We start from the raw sequence: 26,054 nt of genomic DNA on the forward strand, positions 1-26,054 counted from the left end.
TCACTTTGGCAATAAAATGATGTAAATGCTTTCTATAAGCCCACAAGTAGCTCATGAAAGTTCCTGTTACCCTACATCCTTTCAAATTCCTGGCCTTGCCGTTATTTTCGATGTTAGTCATTCCAGTCGAGGTACAGGAACCTCTCACTGTAGTTTAAGTTTTGATTTCCCTACTTATGATGTCAATCATCCATCACAGATGCGCTGGCCATGTGGATGTCTTCTTTTGTGAACTGCCTGTTTGAGTTTCTTCTCCATGTTTCCATTGTTTGAGAGTTCTTTATATATTCTGGATACGAGCCCTTAGTTAGTGATACATGTGGAAAATATGTTCTATCACTTGAAGTTTTGCTTTTTCATTCTCTCATGATTTTTAAATATAAATATATTTATAAGCAGAGGTGCTAATTAAAATATTTAAATGTCAATATAGTATGGGAATTGCTAAATCTGAATCATGTGTACCTGTTGAATAGGCCATGTCCAAGGGTCTTTAAAAATTACAGCCTCGGTTAGGGTGGGCAAAATTATACAAGAAGTCATGGGAAATGTCAATCCATAAAGGACTTGCTACATTTGCTGTCACATCGTATCCACATGTTAGCATCAGTTGAATTTGAGGAATGTCTGATAAATTTAATGAAGAAAGAATGCTACAGTGTTGTATACGTGTTCCCACTTATTTAAAGGTAAGCATTTATAGGCCAGCTTATGTTTGTGAGCGCTCGGAAGAGCACACAAGGATGCACACTAAACCATTAATCGTGGCTATTTCTGGCGGGTAGAACTGGAGGCAGTCTGTTGGGAGGCAGTCTGTTGACGTTTCCTTATGCATCCCCTACATGCTCGGTTTGTTATAAACAACACTGTAATGTTAATAGTTTAAAAAAATATAATTTCTAATGAAATTTATTAAAAAAGTAAATGGATAAAGGGGCACCTTCTTGTAATTCCCATAGTCCTTTGAACAGATGCGAAGATCAAAACTCTTTGGGACTCTTCATGAGGATCCAAGGTACATCATCCCGGATGATGGTTGAAAAAATTTTCTGTCAACCTTCCCCTTATCTATCTAAGCAGGTACCTCCCAGAGCGAGCGTGGGACAGAGAACGAAATCAAGAATGAAATTACTCATTTCAGAATGTCCAGTTCCAGCAGCGTTTGTGCGTGCTGACACCTCAACGCTCCCTCTATTCTACTACAAGCTCCTTGAGGGCAGAGCTTTCTATTTCATCCAAATATCCCAACTTCCAGGCCTATTAGGAGATGATCAATAAATGGTTACTGAATGGTGACTGACTAAATGCCCATTCTGGGATGGCAGTTAAAGAGTTGGTTATTTCATGATTGTTCTTTCCTGGGTTCTAGTTTACAGGACACTGTGCCACTGCCTCTGCTTATTCTGTGATCTGGAGGCACCGTCATTACTTTAACATACATCTGTCTCAATAGGACTGTGACTTATGCAGGGGCAAAAGTCTGATTTTTGTTCATGTATTTTTTCCTTGTTTCTCACATAAATTCTGAATGTATAGTAAGTTGTTAAAAAATGTGTTTTATTCCTCCAGACCACTCCTACCAATAGCATGAGGCCAACAGTTATTTGACCACACAAATAAACAACTTATTGCTTCTACTACCCATTCACTATCCCTCTGATGTCACTTTTTATTCTACATCCCTCTTAAATCCTGTAGAATATTATTATAATCACTCTGCTCATTCTCTTGCAACTTACTTTTCTCACTTCTCTTTGAAGTGCTTGTCTACTCTCTCTGCACTTTCCCCAGGAGTTCCTTCCCATTTGTAAGGCTTTAAATACAACATGTTTATCTAATGACTCAAAAATGAATCCAAAATTGATGCATCTAGCCTGAACTTTCCCCCCTGAAATTCAAACTCATATATCTGACTGCCTCTCCTATGTCTCCACTGGGATGGCTATGGCTGTCTCAACCATAATATGTCCAATAGTGACCTCATTCTCTACCCTTATCCCAAATCTGCTTCTCTTAACAATCTTCCCCATCTCAGAAAAGCCCAATTCCATCCTTCCAGTTACTCAGTTAAATCATGACTCCTTTTTTTCCCTTTCCTCTCATGCCTAATTTCTAATTTTTTGGGCAGTCTTGTTGGAGCTAACATCAAAATATACCCATTATCCAAACTCTTCTTTTTACTGACGTTGCTATCATCTTGATCTCAGCCACTGTTAGACTCACCTAAGTGTACATGTGTCTCCTGCCTTGCTACCTCCCACCTTTCCACACTCCAACTCTCAATAGACATTGGAATGATCCTATTAAAACTTAAATTTAAATCATGCCACTCCTTTTATCAAAACCCTGCAATAATTTCCCATCTTGTCCAGAGTTAATCTGGCTTCTTGTCACCTCTCTGGCCTTCCCACATACACCTTTCCTCCTTTGTTTATTTTACTGCAGCCATAGTTGGACTGATTTCACTTGCATGGAGGGAACAAAACTTTAGCTAAATTGAACCAACACTGATATATGTGAGGAGATAAATCAGCCTGCAACATAATGGAGCTGTGCTGGTTTTTACCTTTGAAGAAGGCATATACCAACAAGACTTCTGGCAACCATTTCAGAAACTTTTTTTTCCAGAGACTACAAAATTCTTTGACATCATGAGAACTATGTTTCTCAATTCAAGAGTATGATTAGATCAATCTAGGAAGCCTATATATGTATTCTTATATAAATACATACATATATAAGAATAATTTTACTGATTACTCTGTGTGTATATGAAACATTTTTATTAAGGTAAAGTACTTTTTAGAAAGAAAAGAGGGTAGCCCGGGTGGCTCAGCGGTTTAGCACCTGCCTTCAGCCAGGGGCGTGATCCTGGAGACCCAGGATTGGGTCCCACGTCGGGCTCCCTGCATGGAGCCTGCTTCTCCCTCTGCCTGTGTCTCTCCCTCTTTCTCTGTGTGTCTCTCGTGAATAAATAAATAAATAATTTAAAAAAATAAAAAGAAAACAGTTGCACTTAGTCGCTGGAAGTTAATTAAAATTTGGGAACTGTTAACTATAATTATTGATTTGTTTTTGGTTTAGTCCATCATTTTCAATCACAAAAGAATTCATCGTGAGATTCAACCAAACCGAAAATCCAAAAGAGAAAGAAGAGTTGTTGGACCTAGCTAGAAAAAACATTCTCAGGTGTAAGGTAAATAGTACACTATTTGATTATTCAGTATATGGACTTTCTAGGCTAGTCAGGTGGGTGGTTACATGTTCTGAAATATCAAAAATAAAAAGAAATACCCTTTTTAGATTATTAAGTATCATTAAAGATATTAATGCAAAGTAAAAACTAAAGTTAAAGCTTATAAGCAAATAATTCAACATCAAATGGCTTTTTTGGTGAAGATTCTCCATAAATTATTGAGGGATACAGCTGTTGACACTAGTCCAAGAACTCACCATAAAATGTGAAAGGCTGGCAAATAAACTTGTGATTATGATAACTCCACTTTTTCCTAAAAAAGGGTTGATTGATATACCATAATGTCCCAAAGAAGAAAGGAAGCTTCCCTAAACCTTCATGATACATGCACAGTATACTCTATTCTTTCTCCATAAGAAACTATTCCCCTAACTTAGAAAATACATTCTTTAAGAGAATGCTATTAGTTTGCAAACTTTCAAACACATATCAAAACAGAACAGGAAGTGAAATAAGTAAGTCCTTGTTTTGCTTTTCTTACATTAGATCCAGTTTATGTTAGGCAGAGAAATAATATACTAATGTACTATATATACTAATATACTTATATGTGGTACAAATACATGTATATATATAGTATATTTATATATACCTATGGTACAAATATACCATATTACCAAAATATATACCAAAATATTCATGAAATAAAAGTCATACAAAACTGGAGCATAAATTAAGCCATCTTATTTGTTGTGCTGGGATTATTTCCCAGTGTTTTAGTTTACTTTTGCTCATATATTTTACATTTTTGAAAATAAATTAATTAAAAAAAGAATATTCTCTGGCAAGTATGCATGCTGGGAGGTGCTAGCAGGTACATTCATCAGTGAGCTTCTGTCCAAATGGCCAACTGCTCCCTGGGGAAGCCCCAGGAGTGGGCCCATTAAGGGAAGAGTGGCAATCTTTGGCACCAATAATGCATGCTCATTAATTTCACACCATTCACAGTGAAGTAGCCAGAGTTTTCCAGCAAGTTGGCATTAAGCTAATTTCAGTTGAATCACATTCAATATACTTTTCCTTCTAGAATCAGAGATGCATTCTCTAGGTAGGGAAATGAAATAGAAATAATCCCTTGAAAGTGAAGAGTAAAAATTATTTGTAGCAAATAATGATATAATTCAGAATATTAACATTCTTTATACTTTAGCACTAATACATTGACATAAAATGTCAAAAAATAAAGTAATAAAAGCAAAAATATAAAGTTTTCTATAACCCTGGCTATAGAGCACAGCCTCATAGGGTGACTTTCAGAATATAAGTAAGGGATAATCAAAATAAATAAGCAAATAAATTTGTAAGAAACTATACATTTTGATTTGCCTTTTTCATGTTTCCCCATAACAGAGAAAACTGGGTCTCAAAACGTTAGGCTCTGGAAAGCATGTGCATCTTCCTACTGCGTGGATGGAAGTAATGTATCTCGCTCAGTGCAAAGGAGAAATCCAAGATGGTATGTACTCTTCCTAAGCTCTTCTCAGTTTCCCTGAGTGTTCTCTAGATTAGCAGAAAAGGTATAACTTGTGACCTTTATATTTAGAAATTGTGCAGGAGCCAAGGAAAATTTGCCTTTCTCTATAGAAATATCTTGTAATATTTCACTGTGAAAGCTCCTTTTGTAATTTTGAATTTATGAATTTGACTGCTCAACTTTTTAATTACAAAATTGTTTTAAACTTTTGTTCAGCACAGTCTTCATTGCTTTTTTCTAAAATTAGTAACTAATTAAAAAGTAATATAAAGTGTCATTGAAGTGATTTTTAATTACAATAGGCACTATATACATTTGGAGAAACTTGTTTTGGCATTTTATAAGTCTTACTCATAAAACGTTAACCAAACGGTCCTTTGTTTTTCACTTATTTCAAACAGCCATTTTACTCATTACCTTTCCATTTATCACTTCTCGTTTATATGTCTCCTTCCAAAGCATCATCCTACCACTCTCAAAAAGAAATTAAAAAACATTATTTTTAAGGAGGTAAAATTTCTCCTATCATTATCCTGATTTTTATGTGTATGCGTTTTAAAATGAGATTTAGAATGTTAACCATATGAGGTCAGAGAGTATTGCCCCATGTAAATTGAGTTTTATAGGGCTTTCTGGGAGATTTCAAGCAACAGGAAGAGTTAAGAACAATTTTGTATTTGACTTGAGTTTATGGCACTTTTATCCCAGTGCTATCCACAGCTTGACCTCTATTAAATGTTTAAATGATATTGAAGTAAACATCCCTGGCTTATCAACAACCAGCATCTACTTGCTTTTTTTTGTCCATTAAACCTGTTTTGTTCAGGTGTCTGGAGGTGGTCATGTGGTTCAGAAGGGAACTGAGCCTCCCAGCCTGGGTGCAGCGTGGGGGGGGGGATGGGAGGGGCAATGAGGCTGGTTGATCTAAACTAATCATGGGAATTCCCTCTTTCTTGCAAGTGATTGGATTAGGAGTGGTCACAAGACCTGGTTCTACCCAGAGATGTAAAAATAGATCTATTTGGAGTACTTTTTGTTGAATTGCTTTTGGAAAGAAAGTACCTCTTCCCACCTCTGGGAAGAAAGCACCTCTTCCCTCCCTATACCTTTTGATTCCTCTCTAAATGGCTTGGTAAGAAAAAGATGCCTGGAGCTTGTGTGGTCATCACAGTCACCATGTACATCAGAACTAGAAGATGAAAAAAAAAATGCATACAGAGGGCAGTTAGGTGAGTGCCAGCCCTACGGTCTTTCCACCTATGATCTTGTGAAATAATAAACATACTCACTTTGAAGATATTTCTTTGCATTTCCTGTTACACATAGCCAAAGGCTTTTCGCTTACCAAGATATTGAACTCCAAATAAAACCCCTAAATATGAATTCTTCTTACCAGCTCCCCAACTGAAAACCCTCCACATCTGTGTCTTGTGCCTCTCTCCCCCGCCCCCCTCCCTCTCTCATCTGCTGCTCATTCTATAGTCCTCCCTCCATGCAGCAGTGATCATACTAAAGCTTAAATCATTTCCAGTGTCTTCTGATTACACTTAAAATAAGCCCCGACTATGTCTGACTTGATTCCTGCCCGCCTTCCCTACTTATTCATTATGCTCAGCCATACTGGTCTGCTTCCTATTCCTTGGATGTGTCAGGGCTTTTCCTTCCTCAAGTCCCTGCATTTGCTGTTCTTTTCAGATATTTCATGACAGCTCTTTTCAAAATCTTTGCAATAACTTGAGGTGTAATTTTCTCTAGGGCCTTAGCTCTATTTTCTTCCTCTTTCATCTCCCCTGGGGCCTAGATCGTCTGTCTTGATTTTCTAGTTTTCCACTCTGCTCTTTATAGCACTTGTCTTTAGTGCTTTCTTTTGTCATCTAGTTCTGCCCCTTTGCCCCTTCATTATTTGTGTGGTCTGGTGATCTATTTTGTGTTGGCTGGAACATCTGGAGCTCCTTGTGCATTTTTCTCTCACTTCTATCTCTAGCTCTGTAGTCTCTCCAGTTTAGTGACTTCTGAGTAATTAGATTTCTTACATGGAGCTAAGTGTCTTTCTTATACTAGCCAGAGCTTTCCTACATTAGCCAGAGCTGTTGTCTTGAGAAAGAGATCCAAGTGGCAGGTGTATTGACTTTTCTGATCTAGTGTTTTATTGATTAAAACAGTCACAAGACCTACTCAAGTTCAAGGGGAAAGGGGTGTAGGCTTCACTTTTTGATGGGAGGAGTGTCAAAGAATTTGTAAATATTTAACCTTTTAAATTTTTAATATTTTAAAACCATAATCTGGTTTTGGTGACAGCAAATAGTTAATTGTAAGGCTTAATTATAGCATGTAGACAAAAGCATGATCTATAAATTGTGAAGTTTCTACCTTTTTAATATTTCAGAAGCTTTAAATATGCTTTATGCTTCCCTGGACTATGCTTCCTTTGATTATGAGCATCTGCCTACCTTATTTTTTGTTGCGGAATCAGTTTTATATAGACTCTGTTGTGATGCATTCCAAAAGACATACTTATATTCAGTTGAAATAAAGCTGACAAAGGTATGTTGTAAAATATTTTTAATGTGTTTTAATTACTACACATAGTACATGTAGTCATATGACCCCTGTTTTAAGATCTAAACAGGACATTTGGTTTTATTATGGAATATTCTCGTTTGGTAGTTTATGTTAATCTTCTTTAAATGTGGATAATACATTATTACCTAATATCCAAATGAAGATAGTTTGAGAAAATATAACTTCACCATCTAAGAAAATAATATTTAATTGAAATCAAGTTAGTATTTATGTATGCATGTGTTTAACTTTTGTCCTATTTTAAGGATTTTTAAATGCCATTTTCCATTTAAAAATGCTGACAATAACCTTAGCTAGTTGCCCAATTTGAGAAGAGTTATTCTCTCAATATTCTGTGGCATTTAAAGCCATAAGATGGGAAACTATCTTCATGAGGTTCATGTTTTACAAGGTCTTGGATGTTATTTGTTTCTGTTCCCTGTGATGATTATGGTTGCCTGTGGCAAAATTTATTATGAGTCAAAAAAATTAGGTTATGTAGTAGTTTTATTTCAAAGAAAATATAAAGCTAGAAGAAAAATTTAAAAACATAGATATTTTTAGGATATGCATATTTTAATAATTGCAAAAATTATTAAGTATTATTTGCAAAAAGAATTTCTTACTCGATTTCACTATGTAGTGTTAGAAAGTTACCATGGAAATGTCCATAAGTCAACCAGGGCGTTTTTGGAAGATACTATATTTTAGTCCTTAGAAATCAACCCTGGATCCTCTCTGACATGTTTGGGGGTAAAAGATTTCTGGTGACCAGGAGAGGTTCAGAGAGCACATAATAGAAATGGAGCGTGCAAAGAACTGAGGCTTTGCATAGGAGGATGGGAGTAGAAAGACAAGATGTTACCATGATGACTTTTTCTTCTGTCTTTTTCCTCTGTTTCCCAAACTATTCATTATGAAGATATAGAAAAGATTATACAATTATTATAGAGATTTAAAAAGTATCTACATCTCTATATATTTTCTAATGAATAAAGAATGAAAGGAGAAACAAAGCAAAGCTGGCTTTTCTCCCCTTTTCTTTTCATTTTCTTTAGTGGCCATTTTCCATTCATTGCCTTTTATATTTTTGCTACCAATAAATGCTATAAAATACAGCTTTAGCCATTGTACAAATCACTTATAATTTATATATACTACATCATTTATTTATTTATTTTTAAAGATTTATTCGTTTATTTTAGAGAGAGAGAGCACAAAAGTGGAGAGGAGGAGCAGAGGAAGAGGGAGAGAGAATCTCAATCAGCTTCCCCACTAAACATGGAGCCTGACATGGGTCTTGATGCCACAACCCTGAAATCATGACCTAAGCCAAAACCAAGAGTCAGATGCTTAAAACTGACCGGACCACCCAGGCACCCGATTACTATGTCACTTATTTTTTAAAAGATTCCTATATCTTCTTATCTGACAGTTTAAACAATTTGCACATATAACACCTGTGAATACTTACACAGAACTTAACTTGCACAACACCTTGCACAGTGATCAGTGCTTTAGATGTATCAGACATAATTAACTTATTCAATCCTTATAACAAACCTAAAAAGTAGGTGCTGTTATTGGACATTATTTTACAGACCAAGGCATATAAGTGAATTATTCAAGGTTTCTCAGCAGAGAAGATTTTGAAACTGAGTCCAGTGGACTCTCAGCCATAATACTACACATTTATTTTGGCTCTCAGATTTACTACTTTTAAAGTCTACTTCTTATTGTTCTAGAAAATATAAATTAGCTAGGGGAAGTAAGCATGCTCTATAAGTACCTTTGATTTCAGGCAAGAAGCCATTTCAGTTATCCTCCTTGACTTTGTAGAATTTTCATTATGTATCTGATAGTCAGTTGGAAGCTTTGGTTTTGATCTTTTCTTCAGTATGCTACACTGAAAGGTATTGCCAGGGAAGCATCACCCACCTTCATGGGCGCCATTTTGTTGATAAAGCTCAGCATTAGGAAGAGCCAGAAATACTGAATTCCCTACTATTATTTACTTTCACATTTTGTGTGCATTCTTTCCTCATTATTTACCTGAGCGTAGAATCATCTTAAGTATTAAAGTCTACTTACTGAAGTGTAGAGAATAATATATAAGCAACAATAGTTCAATATATTTTAGATATAAATATAAAGTGTTCTTCAAGCTTCTATAAAAAAACATGGAGCACATAACCAACTATTAAATATAACACATAATAAATATTATTCAGCTTTTTTATTTCACAATTAGATAATAGAAACAGAGAAATGAAGAGAATAAGCCATAGAAAGAGAAGGAAAGAAGGGAGAGTAAGAATAAAGGAAGGAAAGATAGAGTGAAGAGACATCTAAAAGCAGAGATTCTGTCTAGGAGGCACAGCTCAAGCTGTCAAGCTGCAGAAAGAATATGTGCAAAAATGAGACATGAGGAAAGATGCACAGAAGGTCCCAGAATATTTTAGAGATACAGAAAGGCAGATTTTGAAATAAAAATTTAGCTTTTCAGAATGTTATAAATGAAAAGTGCTTTCCAAGCATGGTTATAACTAAGGATAGCCTCTGGGTCAGGTCAAACAACCAAATTGGGGTAAATACAGTGATCATTCAAACATCTGTTTTTCATATATTTTTCTATTTTGTATGATATTACAAATTTTTGAACGTGAATTTTCCTTTCAGTATCCATCTAATTCCTTGCAAATTATTTCCCTTTGGTTAATTTTTCATTCATTGTCTTTAACAATGAGTATTTCTTATTTTAATATTCTCACTTAGAATATTGCAGTATTCTTTTAAGTGATCTGACAATTTCCTCTTTCCATCTAACTTCAGTCTCTTAGAGAAGCACGATACTATATCAAAGTGGTCTGTATGAAGAGATCCCTTGGATATACTTTATAAATGTTTTTTAATTTTATTTAAGTCTGTAAATGGTGCATATTTATAATTTATGGATATATTTATAAATATTGATGGTGCATTCTTAGAATTTATTTTGCCAACAGAATTTTATGATAAAAGTACTTGGGAAACACTGCTGTAATAGAGAGTTCATGCCTTTTGGTGCAACACAGTCTTGGGTTCAAAGTCCAATCATGCCACTTATTTGTTAAATTATCTTGGTTGAATCAGAGACTTGGTAGAATGATCTTTTTAATTTTATTATTATTTTTTACGTATGGATCTGACAATAGCCTGCATTGTTGTTAAGAGGATTTGACTACATGTATCTTGATAGTGATATTGTTTTGTTTTGTTTCCACAATCTTATGATTGAGCAACCTAAGAATTTCTGTTCCATTTATTTCTATGGTTTGTGGGGTTTTGTCCCATTTTCTGTGAAAACTTGCATATCATAAATTTGCAGATATTCCACTTTCTGTATTCTATGTAAAATAAATTTGCTATACATGGAACTTCACGGAGATAAGATACTAGTGTTTATTTATTTATTTAGTAGTGTTCATAAGGGAATTGGGATCTTAGTGTAGCCTAGTATACCCAGGAAGAATGTTTCTCAAAACCATCTAAATCAATGTTTTTAAAAATGTTTTGACTGAGACGTTTGCATTGCAAACCAAAACATGCATAATACACACTGATTTGTATACTAAAACAAGGAACTGTGCAATGCACTATGAAATTTTCTTTTCTCTTTCATTTTGTTTAAAAATCCACTCTCAATTGATTTCATGACTCACTTAAGGGGCATGACTTGCAATTTGAAAAATACTGTTCTATAGGACACAGAACAGAATAGCATTCAGTATTGGTCATTATATATAATGTAGAGATGATTTATAAAAGTCTCTTGGCTGAACCAGTATTTCAACCTTGATATAAATGTTTTAAAGTTATTTCAAAAGCGCATGAACTCAAGAGAGTTTGAAATTGCTTCATCAAAAGGAAATGTAATAATAAAATGGTTTAGTTTCCTTATAGTTTCTAAACATTTATTGATGCAACACAAATATACTTTTTTCTTTTTCTTTTGACAGATTGGCTATTTGGTCTTCTTACGACTTTTTATATATTACCTGCATGGTCACCTAGAAAGTTTTAAACAGCATTTACTTAGGCTTCAACCATATTTATACGGTAGACTCTCTTTTATTTTCTGCACTTATAAATGTTTTATGTTATAGTTCGAGAAGCTCAGACTATCACTATAAAGAACATAAGCTGTATTTTATTTTTCATGAAAAGTAAAAGGTACAGTATTGTTGAACACAGTTTCTGGGCCAGACTACATGGGTTTTACTTTTAACTTTCCTACTTAACTAAGTGCATGACCTTGTCTGTGACTCAGTTTCCTCATCTGTAATAGAATCTACCTTTCTAGATTTCAAGAAAGTTAATTTTATATTTTAGTAAGGTAACACTAGTGACAGGCTTAGAGATGCTGAACTGGAGTAAGGAGAAGGTGAAGCAGGGTGTCAGTTAGCTATGACAGTAGTTGGGCAGGAGGTGTTAAAGGTTATGAACTTTTAAAATGAGAAGGAGATAGAGTAAAATAGTTTTGAAAAATGTTTAAAAGAAAAAAGACACTGAATTTGGTGATCAATTGGATCTAGTCTATATATAAGGGGAAATGAAGAATTCAGGAGGAATCTTTAAATTTAACATAGTGACAAATAGGATCAAGATAATGGTACTTTAAATTGAAAAAATTTTGGAGAAACATTGGACATATTGGATTTTGAAGATCATATATATATATATATCATGTATATATATATATATATACACACACACATATATATATACACCCAGTGAACAGTTGGAAATACAGATTTGGAAGTAGGGAAATAAACGAAGGCTGGGATTCACTTATATCACAGATATTAATGCAGATGATTTGCCAGTCATCCACGTTAATATGGCTGAAATAACCTCAGAGTGAAAGATGTTTCAGGGGAGAAATTAATTCTAGGAAAAGGCTTAGAGAACATAAACATTTAATAGATAATTGGAGTGCCATATATCAGGAAAGGGAAGTAAGAGAGAATAGTGACACAGAAATCAAAAGAGGGGAGGTTCAAGAAGGTCAGCATTATCAAGAGCTATAAAAATATGAAATAGTAGAAGGTCTAAAAGTTTATGGGTTTCTGTAAGCAGAAAGTCATTGTTGATCTTGGGAGCATTCCCAGGGGAGATGGGGAAGCAAAACTCAGACTGGAGGTAAACAAAGGGTGAAGGGAAGGTTTAAGCATAAGACAGAGATGGTGAACTATTACAAAGAACTAAGCTATAAAGGAAAAAAAAAAAACTAAGCTATAAAGAGAAGGAGAAATATGCCAGTAGTTTGAATGAAAAAACAAAATAAAAAAAGAGTTTCACATCTCCCTTTCCAATTCAGATGCCTTTTATTTATTTATTTATTTTCTTGCCTAATTATCCTGGTTAGGACTTGCAGTACTTTGTTGAATAAGGTAGGTGAGAGTGGGCATCCTCGTCTTGTTCCTCATTTTGGAGGAAAAGCTGTCCGCTCCTCACCTTTGACCATGATGTTAGCGGTGGACTAGTAGTACACGGCCTTTATTATGTTGAGTTACACTCCCTCTATGCCTGCTTCATTGTGAGTTCTTTTCACCATAAATGGAGGTTGAATTTTATCACATACGTTTTCTACATTGATTAAGATCATTGTATGATTTTTAATTTTCATTTTGGTAATGTGGTGTATCACATTGGCTGATTTGGGGATATTAAACCCTCCTTGAGTCTCTGGAATAAATCCCACTTAGTCATGGTATATGATCCTTTTAATATGTTGCTGAATTTGGTTTGCTAGTATTTTGTTGAGGATTTTGAATCTATATTCATCAGGGATATTGGCCTATAATTTTCTTTTCTTGTGGCATCCTTGTATGATTTTGATAGGGTAATGCTGGCCTTGTAAAATAAGTTTAAAAGTTCCTTCCTCCTATATTTTGTACGAGTTTGAGAAGGATTGGTACTCTCTTCGAATATTTGGTAGAATTCATCAGTGAGGCTCTGTGGTTCTGGACTTTTGTTTGTTGAGAGGTTTTTCATTACTGATTCAGTCTACTTACTAATAATCACTCTGTTCATATTTTTTATTTCATCTTGATTCAGTCTTGGTAGGTTGTATATTCCTAGTATTTTGTCCATTTCTTAATTTATTTGAGTCCTCTATTTTCTGTTGGTGAGTCTAGCTAGACTAGGCTTATCAATTTATCTTTTCAAAAACTTTTTTTTTTAGTTTTAAATAAACTTTTTAGTTTAATTGATTGAATTTAAAAAATATCAGAGGATCCCTGGGTTGCTCAGTGGTTTAACGCCTGCCTTTGGCCCAGGGCGTGATCCTGGAGACCCGGGATCCAGTCCCACATCGGGCTTCCTGCAGGGAGCTTGCTTCTCCCTCTGCCTGTGTCTCTGCCTCTTTCTGTGTCTTTCATGAATAAATAAATAAAATCTTTAAAAAAAGGTCAAAGAGGAAAAGATTAGTATGTTGTAGGATAAGAGATAAAAGGACTCAAGATATAAGAAAGGGAATATTTGGTGGAAAAATCATGGCGGAGGGAATAGGCATAACAGTGGAAGTGTTTTGGAGACTGACCAATAAATTTCACCACTACTACAAATTCTGACAGGTATGAAACCTAGACAGGCCTGGAGACTTAGCAGAATAAGAATTTATATCTATCGTATCACTTGTTTTGATTTCTTCATACATTATAATCCTCTTTTTTACTCTTTACTGTGTTCAGCATGACTCATCAAATAATCAAATGATAGTGGCAAATAAATTTTGAAAAATGATTTGAATAAAACCTCAAGATCTCACTTTAGCTTGCTATTGTAGATCTATCCCAAGAAAACCGATAAGCTTGTTTCATATAAGGATAAAATCCCCAGATTTTGCCCCTTCAATCAAATATTGTTAAACACAGCCTTACTTACGCTACATTTCTGTCTTTAGCAACAGAGTGATTTTTACCTGCAATAGCAGGAAGCAATTGCTACCTATCCATATAGCCATCCAGTAGAAGGGTAGTTACTACTAATTTTTCCAATGTCAGAATATTGAAACTCAGAAATTATCTAAAGGTGTACAAAAAGAACAGAATACAGATAGTTCTGTTAGGTATGATATAGTGTTATGTTGAATGACATAATTGTTGCTATACTTAAAATATATTTAAAAAAACAACAGCAATAACATCCTGAAAAGGAATAAAACTGGAGAATGTAGGGTTAAAAATGATGATTTGTTTGTAGGATTGCAGTTTCAAAGTATCCGTTTATGAATAGAGTATGTTATAAATTGATTTATTCTCGCCTGAAAGTTTCCAAGCATTGTTGTACAGTAACTATACTTAATTGGGCATTCGATCATTATGCAATTGCTGTTCTGAATTATATAAACTCTTAACTATCTTCCTTGTAGTTTTTTATTATGCCACCAGGGGTCACACATAACATTATAAATCTTGAATAGATGGGGACACGGATAGCAGTTTCAGCATCTAAGAACTGAATTTAATTATATTTTAGTAACTAAAAGACAAATGAAACACAATGCAAGATATTAATGAGATGTTTATCATAAATTATTTTTCTTACAATAGCACTTTCTTCCTCTGGAGAGTCATATTACAAGTATCCAAACATCTTTTCAAATGTGCAATTCATTTTGAAAACCATGGAGATTATATGCAAAAGAGGGCTCCTTTCTGGGTCAGTTTTTAGCCCTGTGGAAAACAAGAAAAGCTATAAGAACATAGATGCTGAGATGGTGAGTATATCCTAGTCCATAATGAGTCAGGTAATATTACTATGATGAAATAATTGTGCTTGCCAATACATGTAACATCGTTGAAGTTGAGTTTAGGTGGTGCGGGGGAGGGCGAGAGGAGTGAACAGCAAAAACACTAAACCATATGTACATTTCCTGGACAGTAGTTAATAGGATTAGGAGTGGAGCATCAATATGTACCACTACTACTTTAAATAGAGCAACGCCATACTACCTTTTTCCTTATAGATTCCATCTCAGCTATTTAATTAATTGGAAATTGCAACGCAATTTAGATTAACTCACAAATGAGGATTTTAAGATAATTACATTTGTATTAAAGGAAAGTACATAAAATAGAGGCAATTAATGAGAGCAATTTTAATACTGGAAGCTTCCATAATTCATATATAATAACATTTAAAATGCTATTAAAATCAACTAAAATGTTTTTAAATGGTTCAGAATTGAGAAAATAAAATAATCATTAGTATATGAAAAATTTTCTTTTAGTTTCTAACTTGGACATTAGTGATCAACATTAGAGAAAACTGTCCAGTTATGTAATTCCTTGCTATGTAATAAAATATGTCTCATGGGAACAGAGCTACAATGAGCCATAAAACACTGAAACCTTGATTCTTTTGTTACTTTATTTTTCATTATATATACTTATTATTTCATAGTTTATGGACAGAAAATTTGTTTTTCTAATAATTTCTTAAAAAGGAAAACATAATGGGGTGCCTGTGTGGCTTAGTTGGTTAAGCATCCAACTCTAGGTTTTGGCTCAGGTAACAATTTCAGGGTTGTGGGATCAAGCCCTGTGCTGGGCTCCACACACAGCTTAAAGTCTGCTTGAGATTCTCTATCTCCCTCTCCCTCTCCCAATCTCCCCGATCACGTGTTCTCTCTCTAAAATATATAAACACATAAACAAATCTTTAGGAAAAAAAGGAAAACATATGTCTAACATAAGGGAAGTTGAAACAAAAAAATTTAAGATTCTTTTTTCAAATAGTTGTATTATGAGTTGCCTCACAGTTTTCCATGCTTCTCTTGGGAAACCAACTAAACCAACTAAAATATAAGTACTTAAGGAAACACATTTAACCACATCTATTTGTGATCATTAAAGGCTTTTGTGTTTTCTCTTTGTCTCATTATTTGGTGAATCACTGACATAAAGTGACATATGCTAAATAATTTGAATCTTTCAGTTATAATTACTAACGAGCACCAATCACTTCATGCACAAAGGGATCTTGTTTTTAAGTTTAAAGACTACTTTAACAATAAATTTATAATCTAAGATGTTGAACAATGGTAAGGACATTGATCAGCGAGGAAGAAAGACCTGCTTAGCAACTGACTATATGATCTAGAGGTCCGTTGAACTCTCTACATCCCCATTTGCTTATCTTTAAAAAAGACATCATCACCACCACCACCATCGTCATCATCATAATCATCATATTCACCCTAACTAGTCTATAAGATAGTGGTGAAGATTACAAAAAAAGCGTGTACCTTGTAAATTAAGTGCCATGAAAATTTAAACAATGATTATTGAATATTATATTTAGGAACTCACTTTAACTTAGGCAGTTAAAATATGATTTTCATCTAAGGACATGATTATGCTGACTAAATAATTATGTTTTACTATGTAGTTAATTGTGCTTAATGTAGTGACTTGAGTGTTTTTGCTTAAAAAAATAAGATATTGTGAAATCTTGACAATACGAGTGTTTTGGTTATGAAGCAGGCAACCTTCAATGTTGATTCTGCTTATATTTAAGAATCTAAATGTTCGACAAATCAGGAAAGAATATCCACTGGAAAAAAAAAAGTATCTTCAACAAGTGGTATTGTGAAAATGAACAATGAAGCTGGACCACTTTCTTATACCATACACAAAAATAAACTCAAAATGGATGAAAGACCTAAATGTGAGACAGGGATCCATCAAAATCCTGGAGGAAAACACAGGCAGCTAACTCTTGGACGTCGGCCACAATAACTTGTTGCTAGACATTTGTCTGTAGGGAAAGGAAACAAAAGCAAAAATGAACTATTGGGACTTTATCAAGATAAAAAACTTTTGCACAGCAAAGGAAACAGTCAATAAAACTAAAAGACAACCTACAGAATGGGAGAAGATATTTGCAAATGATTTATCAGATGAAGGGCTAGTATCCAAAATCTAAAGAACTTATCAAACTCAACACCCGAAAAACAAAAACAAAAACTTCTGCCCAGTCAAGAAATGAGCAGAAGACATGAACAGACATTTCTCCAAAGACATACAAATGGTCAACAGACACATGAAAAAATGCTCAACGTCACTCAGCATCAGGGAAATGCAAATCAAAGCCACAATGTGATACCATCTCCCACCAGTCAGAATGGCTAAAATGAACAAGTCAAGAAACAACATGTTGGAGAGGATGTGGAGAAAGGGGAACCCTTTTACACTATTGGTGGGAATGTGAACTGGTGCTGCCACTCTGTAAAACACTATGGCGGTTCCTCAGGAAGTTAAAAAGAGAACTACCTATGACCCAGCAATTGCACTACTAATTGAAGGAGTACGTGCACCCCAATGCCTACAGCAGCAATGTCCACAATAGCCAAACTATGGAAAGAGCCCACATATCCATCAACAGATGAATGGATAAAGAAGATGTGGCATATATGGATAATGAAATATTACTCAGTCATCAAAAAGAATGAAATCTTGCCATTTGTAATGACATGGATGGAACTAGAGAGTTTTATGCTAGGAGAAATAAGTCAGAGAAAGAAAAATACCATATGATCTCACTCATATGTGGAATTTAAGAAACAAAACAGATGAACAGATGGGAAGAGAAGACAAAATAAGATGAAAACAGAGAGGGAGACAAACCATATGAGACTCTGAACTATAGGAAACAAACTGAGGGCTCCTGAAGGGGTGGTGGTGAGGGGGGATAGAGCAAAGGGGCAGTGGGCATTAAGGAGGGTACTTGAAGTAACGAACACAGGATGTTGTATGCAACTGATGAACCTCTGAAACTAATAATACAACATATGCTAATTAAATTAAATTTAAATAACAAATTTAAAAAAAGAAAGATGCTATCTAGAAAATGTATGTATCTGCTTAGGGGCACCTGGGTGGCTCAGTTGTTTAAGTGTCCGCCTCTTGGTTTCAGCTCAGATCATGATCTTAGAGGCTTGAGACTGGGTTCCAAGTTGGGCTCTGCACTCAGCATGGAGTCTGCTTGTCCCTTTTCCCTCTGCACCTCCCCTCACTTTGCACTCTCTCAAATAAATGAATTTTTAAAAATTAAAAAAAAAAAGAATGTTTCTGCCTAGAGTGGAACAAGTCATTAGTCTCTGTGCCTTTTTCTTCAAAGAACAAAGAGCATAATTTCAATGTTTTCTAAGTTCTATTTCAGCTCTATACCTGCAATTCTGTGAAGGTATTAGAACAGATTGTAGCTTATTAGATTTATTGCTTTCCTTTTTCTCCCTCTCATTCCCACACAATATAAAGAATTTGAAAGGTAGTGTAGCTACTAAAATTTCTGGTTCAGCTAACTAATTTAGTGCTTGATTACATATTTGAGCATTGTTCTCCATTTTCAGCCCAACTTCTTCAGGGTAGCGTGGTCTGAGCCAGCCTCTCCAAGTGAGTACTTACCATTCAATACCCATCTCTCTCACCTACTAGGAGAAGACAGGAGGAATCCGAGAGGAAAATGGGAATATAAATAATACATCTGTATTCATCCCCCTCCTTTCTTTGTTATTGACATGCCATAGTAGAGGATTTGTGGGTTAGTTCCTACAGCCCATCATTCTCCAATAATGCTAAAAGGTCCATGACAGCATTTTTTGGCCACTGCAAAATGTTTTGTTTTTAATGTATTAATCGGCATTAGAGTAAAAGCCTAAGCATTTTGTTTTCCAAGTGCTGCCATAATATTGCTGAAAAAATAATTCTGTGGGATTTACGTATTAGGATACACACAATATGGGTGTTGGTTCTCTTTAAGAATAGGAAATTTCCTTTCCCTGCCGCTAGAACCCATTTCTTCTTCTAATATCCTTTCAAGCTGATCCAGACGCGAGGTTTCCATTGGCTTTGACAAATGGTGCACTTTAATTAGCTCTGTGGCTTTCAGAGCCAGAACACTGGATTGAGTTTTCCACTCTGTCTGTTGCTCACTAGCAGAGCTGAATTTGCTGAGTACAGTTGTCACCTGATAATAACAACATAGTTTTTTTGGAGATAGTAGATTAAAACTCAAGTGAAATCCAGTAGACCCTTTACTAAATAGCTGCATCTGTCCTAAAGGACAAATAGTTTTCTGAAAACTAGGAAATAAACAGAGTTTACATTCAAATGTGGTTAGCAATCTCATCCTCTAATGCTTTAAGTACTTGGGAAGCCAAAGGCATTATCCAAATTTGGGACATTTTACGCTATACTGCAATTGTACATGGTTACTAGGAATTGGCTTAGACTGAGACACAGGTCCTTTAAAATTAAGAGTATTATCTGATGATTCATGTCCTATTATCTAAGTAGCACATTTGTGTTGAGAGCTCCTATCCTGGCAATCTCAACCATCCCCACTATGATGGGGGGATCAAAAGCTATCTCTGAACAGCAAAAATACAGCTCATCCTTCAGAACTCATTTCTGCTATAGAAGAGAGCCCGGTCTGACATTCAGAGCTTGTGCACTCAAATTTGCATAAAATCCAAGCTGATGTGATGTGGTTATGTGAAATTTCAGCCAACACTAGATGAACAGCACTTCTGTAGGTGGACTTCTCAAAGTAGGTGTTGTATAAGCTGCAACTGATAGCTTGTTGGAGGATGTAAGCGAGAGGATATGGCCACTGGTTGATCCATGAGCTGGACCTGGGCAATCTGAGCCTCCTCCTTGGGATGCACATTCTGCTCACGTTTCCCACAGCTGGAGCCATTTTTAAGGATGCAGCCTTGAGAGAACAATGTGTTCTTGAGACCATCTGGGTGGTATAAGTGATGGAACCCCATTAAGGCCTCCTTATAAATTTTAAGCTACAGGTGGGTCCAGAGATTTGCTTGTCTTGCAACCTCCTAACACAAGCTTCCTAAGTAAGTTCCCTGGCTTATTAGACCTATCACCTACCAATCTGGAATGGCCTGTCTCTGTCTTGGCCTCTGTGTGGACAGCAAGACAGGGAGATGAAAGACCTATAAGAAGTGGTCATAAAGCCAAGAAAAAAAGGAAAAAGGGAAGAGAGAAAGGGAAGGAAGGAGGGAGGGAGGGGAGGTGGTAAGGGGGTAAAAAGAAAAGGTTCTCGGGAGTCATTTAATGCTCCGCTCAGTATTTTTCAATCTGTGTTATAAGGGCCCTTTCAACTTTTTTTTTTTTTTTAAGATTTTATTTACTTATTTGAGAGAGAGAGAATGCACAAATAAGGGGAGGGAGAGGGACAAGTAGACTCCTCCCTGAGCATGGAGCCTGACTGGGCTTGATCTCATGACGGTGATACCATGACTTGAGCCAAAATCAAGAGTTGGAGCTTAAGTGACTGAGCCACTCAGTGCCCTCATCCTACATTATTTTATTTTATTTTTTAGATTTTATTTATTTGACAGAGCCTGCGCACAAGTAGGTGGATTGGCAGGCAGAGGGAGACGGAGAAGCAGGCTCCCCGCTGAACAGAAAGCCTGCCATGGGGCTCATTCCCAGGACCCTGGGATCATGACCCCAGCCAAAGACAGACAATCTACTAAGTCATGCAGGCACCCTGTACACTATTTTAAATATAAAGCTTTTCTATGGAATATTCTAACATTCTAAACATCGGCTTGTTTTCATTTGCCTTTCTGAGTGAGTGTTCCCCACAATCAGTAGCCTTGTGCACAGACTTTATCTTCCTCATGACTTTTTATCTCCAGCATCTGAGTTCCCAACATAATCAATACACATCTGTGGGACTTAACTAAATAGTTTACTTAGAAACTTTAAGATTTATGTATGAATTTCTGGCCTTTCAACTTAAGAATACTTACCATGAAAATTATCTTTAAATTGTAGATATGATGTTGTTTATACAATAAATGAGAATTATAAAGCCTTTTGGAGTCTCTTTAAGTGTTTCTTTTGAGCATAAAAGAATGAAATATCATCTGATATGAAGTACCTATCACAAGATATGTGTTTGAATCTGTATTGTTGGCAAAAATTCAATGAGAGTGCTATGCTATCAGTATCTAACAATAAAATCAGGTTTCTTTATACCAGTTACTTTACTAGACCAATTAAATCTAAGAAACTATTAGAAAGCACGCCAAGAAAAAACAGATAACAGCCTATTTTTTCCCTGAGTTTGTAGACTTTTAAAACAGTTACTTAGCACACATTGACCTTGTCCAGCTAGGCATGTATATTTAGCCCTTAAAGTGGAAATATACATTTTAAAACGCGATTTACTGTTTGATCATTGTTCAAACTTTTCCCGCTACCCTCCTCTTTGGATGTCAGGAAGAACTAAGTCGTATAGGGTCTAAGAAGCACAATTATTCGAATGATTGTCCTGTAGAGGATAGAGGATTTTATCTTACTGTGGAACTGATGTCATTGAACAGAAGGGACCCATGTGAAAATCAATGAAGACCTTAGGTTCAAGTTAACAAATGAAGCAAAATTTGCTGCCCCGAAATAGGCCTCTTTGGCATAGGGATATTTTAGGCTGGTTATTTTTTAAGAAATCACAAACACAGGAGAAGCTGTGAAAACTGAATAAAAGTTACCCTTTTTGTAAGAGATATTTACATTTTAAGAGAAGTCTGCATTTGTGTGGGTGTCTCCCCCTCTGGACCAGGAAGAGAAGGATGACTCTGAGTCTCTAGAAACTCTTAATCAGTGGAGAAGGCGATGATAAATCTGCATATCAACCTTACCCTTGTTTACTGTAGGCTTTTCCTGTTAACCATCCATAACTGCCCAAATCCCCTTTTTGTCTTTAGCTAGACATGTTACAGACGATGGTGGCCTGGGCCATTTTTAAAAGTATTCCTGGGTCTCCCCCATGGGTACAGGAGGTATACATGTTATTAATCTTCTCTTTGGTTTTCTCCCGTTAATCTATGTTTTTATTACAGGGGATGCAGACGTTTCAACCAAGAACCTGGAAGGGTAGATGGAAAATTATCTTTTCCTCCTCCACACTATATATACTTACAAAATATATACTTGAGTAAATTGCTCTGTTTGGTGTAACATGAAGTTTAAGAAAATAATGCATTTTCATTTGAACATTTAAAATTTATTTTCATGTTTATTCAAGTCAAATAACTCTTTCCCAGATATATTCTTATGTTGTTGTTTATTTATTTATTTTTTATTTTTATGTTTTAATTCCAGGAACACTTGCAGGTTAATCAGGGAGGATATGAAGTTAACCACCTGCTCTGGCACTGTGTGGCTGCCTGGTCATGTGTTCAGAAGAATAGTCCTCAGTTGAATAAGGTGCTGGAACATCTCATCTTTCATAAAATGCAGCTTCAAAAGAAATGCTGGTAAGAGGGATTCTATAAATCCAAAGTAATTCATGGAGAAATCTTTGTGTTTAAATGTTAAATAACCTTTGTATTTAAATGTTAATCACACCTTAGTTGACTACGAAAATAATTTATAATCTCAGTTCCAAATGCAAGTGCAATTTATATATTTTGTATTAGTTCATTTCATCAATAAATTGTTCCTATCTCATTTTTTTTTTGCTAGCTTGCATGCATGTATTGCATAATTTATCTTTGGCAAATGAAATTTGTTATTGATAAGAAGTGCATCCCCCCCCCCCCCCCCGTTAAAAATATCATTTATTTTTTTAAGTTGCTAAACAACAACAGTGAGGTACTAGTTTGTTATCCTTGGAGGAAGTATACTGAGAGTCTGTTTCTTTATGCCTTACTTGTAAAGTATAACAAAAATAAATCTTGACTGGTAAGTGTTCATTTCCTCCTGTATACATATTAATTTGAGAAGGAAAAAGAAATCTTAAATTACTATGAAAGAGGACATGGGTTCAATGGAGGAGAGAATAATTTTAAAGGAGTATTTCTGAGGAAAGTGATCAGAGGAGATAGCCCTTTTCAATATTTGGGGACATTCAGAGTTTTGAATTCCTCCTCCAATGCCAATGGTAATAATAATAACAACAACAATAACAGTGATGTGTCATGCTATAGCCAAGTTGCAAATTTAATCCTCATATAGTTTTCTTAAAACTAGTTCCTGTTTTTAAGCCTCTGGCTGCCCACTCTATACCAAAGGTCTTCATGTATGTAAATTCTAAGAGTCTGGAGAGTTCCTTAAAAGGAAAGTTATTTTTCTACTTTCGTTTGGAAGTTTTTGGAATTCTAGATCAAGTAAAGATTTCTGGAAGGTGGCTTAGAGTTTGCTTAATTTCCTAGAAATAGACTAGTTCAGATGATGTTTCATCAAGAACTTAAATCTGTCTTGTCCTGTGATGAGAGACATCTACTCAATATTGCAGCTAACAAAGATTGTGATTCTTTTATGTTTTAAAACTAAGGATAACATCTTTAAATAAGAAAATTACAATGCAATTAGAATAAGATTTTAATAAATAATAATATAGAGCTGATAAATATAACAAAAATTAGGGATCCTCACTGGTACAAAGTAGGTTATTCTGAAAGTCATGGTGGTTCTTTCAGACCACTCGTACCTTAGAAAATAAGTTGTAGAGGATTCACATATACAATTTAGTTTTCAAAAGGGTCTAGAACTATTTTAGCTCTTGGAAGACTCTAACTTGATTTAAAAAAATAAGAGAAATTACATTTTAACATAAAAATATGTATTTCACGACCGTAAAGTTTATTTTCAAAGCACTCTAATAATTACCAAATAAACAAGTTTAAGGAACTACCAAGATAGTAAAAGTGGATAAGAATAGCTAATTCCAAAAGTCAAGGAATTGTTTCTTTAACCAACTTTCAGTTTGACTGGACTCCATCAACATTGATTCAATTTGTTAACGATTTGTCTTGTTAAACCAACTAACCACAGGCCCCAGTTGGTGTTCACTTAGACCAAGTTCCCAAACTGGTGCATAATACAGACTCGAATTGCAGTTTCAACCTCCCCCTGAAATTTAGTCTTAAAAAAAGGTTAGCTAGGAATTTTTCAGTCTGCACCAATGAGCCTGCTACTTGGGCCCTCTCTGTCTCCCTAGATGCAGCCTTGCCTGGAACAATGCTTTTCTTTTGCAAATAACTTTCTTGCCCCAGTGACCCTCCCTCTATCAAAAGCTTCCAACTCCTTGGAGCTCCTCTCTACTTGCTCTGGGTGCTGCTTGGTTGATGAATCACTTAATAAATCCATGGAACTACAAACTTAGTTGCTTGACTTTTGCTACTTAACGATCTTTAAGGTAGTTGTTTTTTATACTTCGTGTTTTACATATTTGGGGCCACTGGAGATCATGCATAACTATTCTGACTTTGCAAATGGAGAAACGGGGGCCATGTTTATTATGCTTACTAGTGAGCAGAATGAGATTTTTAGGGTCGCAGTATAGCCTGCTTCAGTACGTCATCCCTCTATCATTCTGGCTGCACGAGTAAGGAGATGACCATTTTGAGGCATCTTGTCACTAAATCCGGACTTCTTCTGTTCTGGGAAGACATGGTGGAAATTAAGTGAGGGAGGGGATAGCAGTGTTTGGACAATGCTGAATGAACAGAGGGGTAAGCTGAAAAAATTGTGAAACACAGTGACTGTTTAAAATCAAAAGAGAAGACAATTGTTTAAAAAAAAAGTGCCAAATAATTTTGATTCTGTTTCTTATACTGTTTTTTTTTAAATGATGGCCGTTTTATTTTTAAAAAGTGATGACTCTAGTAAACAAAAATAATCCATTGGCATTAAAAGATTAACGTTCAAGTTAGCAATTTGCCTAACTTCTGCTAGTCAATTTTTCTGTTGTAATGCTAATATTATACCAAATTCTAAAGAATTAAGTTTCTTCTTACAAAGTATTTATTTATGTAATAGCCTATACAGCCATCAAGAAGTCATTATTCCAGATAAAGCAAAACAAACTGTGATGTAATTATGAAAATCAAACCAGAAATGCTTTCCATTTCTGGGGAAACTTGAATATTGATCTTACATACTCCTAAGATTGGGTACGTGTAAAGAATTAAGAAAATGAACAATGTATTTAGAATGAGATAGAAATATTGGGGCACAGGCCTTGATCGTAAATTGAGACTTTGCCAGGATTTGCTGGACCTAATAGCCCTGGAGTCATGACACTTGGAAGATAAATTTGGTGTAGTACTTGAAATTCAATGCCAAAGACCATTAAGAGGAGTAACCTGAACAATTTTGTTTTCTGTGCGTATCAGTAAAGTTACAATGATGATAAATCAATGTTCAGAGATTTAAAATGCAGAGGGGAGACCATTCAACTGATGGATCAGAAGATCTTTGATTCATAGTGGCGAAAGTTGCGTGTGCCCAGACGAGTGAGTGGTTTTCATCTGCCCATTTCTGATGTTCTCCATCAGTAAATAATTCATCACATAGGTCCCTGCCTTGCTTTTCAAAACTCCCTTTATGAAGATTTTACCATAGCAAAGGATCCATGAAAGGACCCAGGAGAGGCATCACAGTTAGAGCGACCTCTGCTCACCAGCGGATGGCGCAGAAACCCTGCAGAGGAAAGAGGAAATGCACTAAAGACAATAGATTCTAAAACAGGGTGAAGAAGTGGGGGGTGGGGGGAGAAGGGCCTACATGAGCCCCCCACCCTCCACCCCAGCTATCCTGCACCAGCCTTTATCTGGGAAGGTTAGCTGCCCTGAGCTGCAGATCAGCCGCTTGCTGTAAGGCAGATTTCCATTTAATATGGTTAAATTTTCTATGAGGCGTTCTCCTCTCAATGCTCCACCCTGCGGTTTGGCCTTTTATA

General features: G+C 35.5%; 1 protein-coding gene across 20 annotated transcripts in view; it reads left to right on the forward strand.

Annotated features, from left to right (window-relative positions):
- The window catches only part of TMEM232 (transmembrane protein 232), a 248,986-nt gene that overhangs the window by 31,069 nt on the left and 191,863 nt on the right, over window positions 1-26,054 (forward strand). For 19 of the 20 annotated variants that reach the window (XR_012012605.1, XR_012012604.1, XR_012012606.1 and 16 more), the window contains 6 exons: window positions 3,085-3,196; window positions 4,607-4,712; window positions 7,117-7,274; window positions 11,291-11,390; window positions 14,888-15,054; window positions 22,472-22,626. Coding sequence is in view for 14 of the 20 variants with exons in the window: in XM_072788172.1 (XP_072644273.1) it covers window positions 3,085-3,196; window positions 4,607-4,712; window positions 7,117-7,274; window positions 11,291-11,390; window positions 14,888-15,054; window positions 22,472-22,626 (798 nt within the window). In the remaining 6 variants the exon portion in view is untranslated. The remainder of the gene's footprint in view (window positions 1-3,084; window positions 3,197-4,606; window positions 4,713-7,116; window positions 7,275-11,290; window positions 11,391-14,887; window positions 15,055-22,471; window positions 22,627-26,054) is intronic. The other variant, XM_072788162.1, reaches the window with a different exon arrangement.

This window comes from Canis lupus, chromosome 2 (assembly GCF_048164855.1).
Source record: "Canis lupus baileyi chromosome 2, mCanLup2.hap1, whole genome shotgun sequence".
Lineage (NCBI taxonomy): Eukaryota > Metazoa > Chordata > Mammalia > Carnivora > Canidae > Canis > Canis lupus.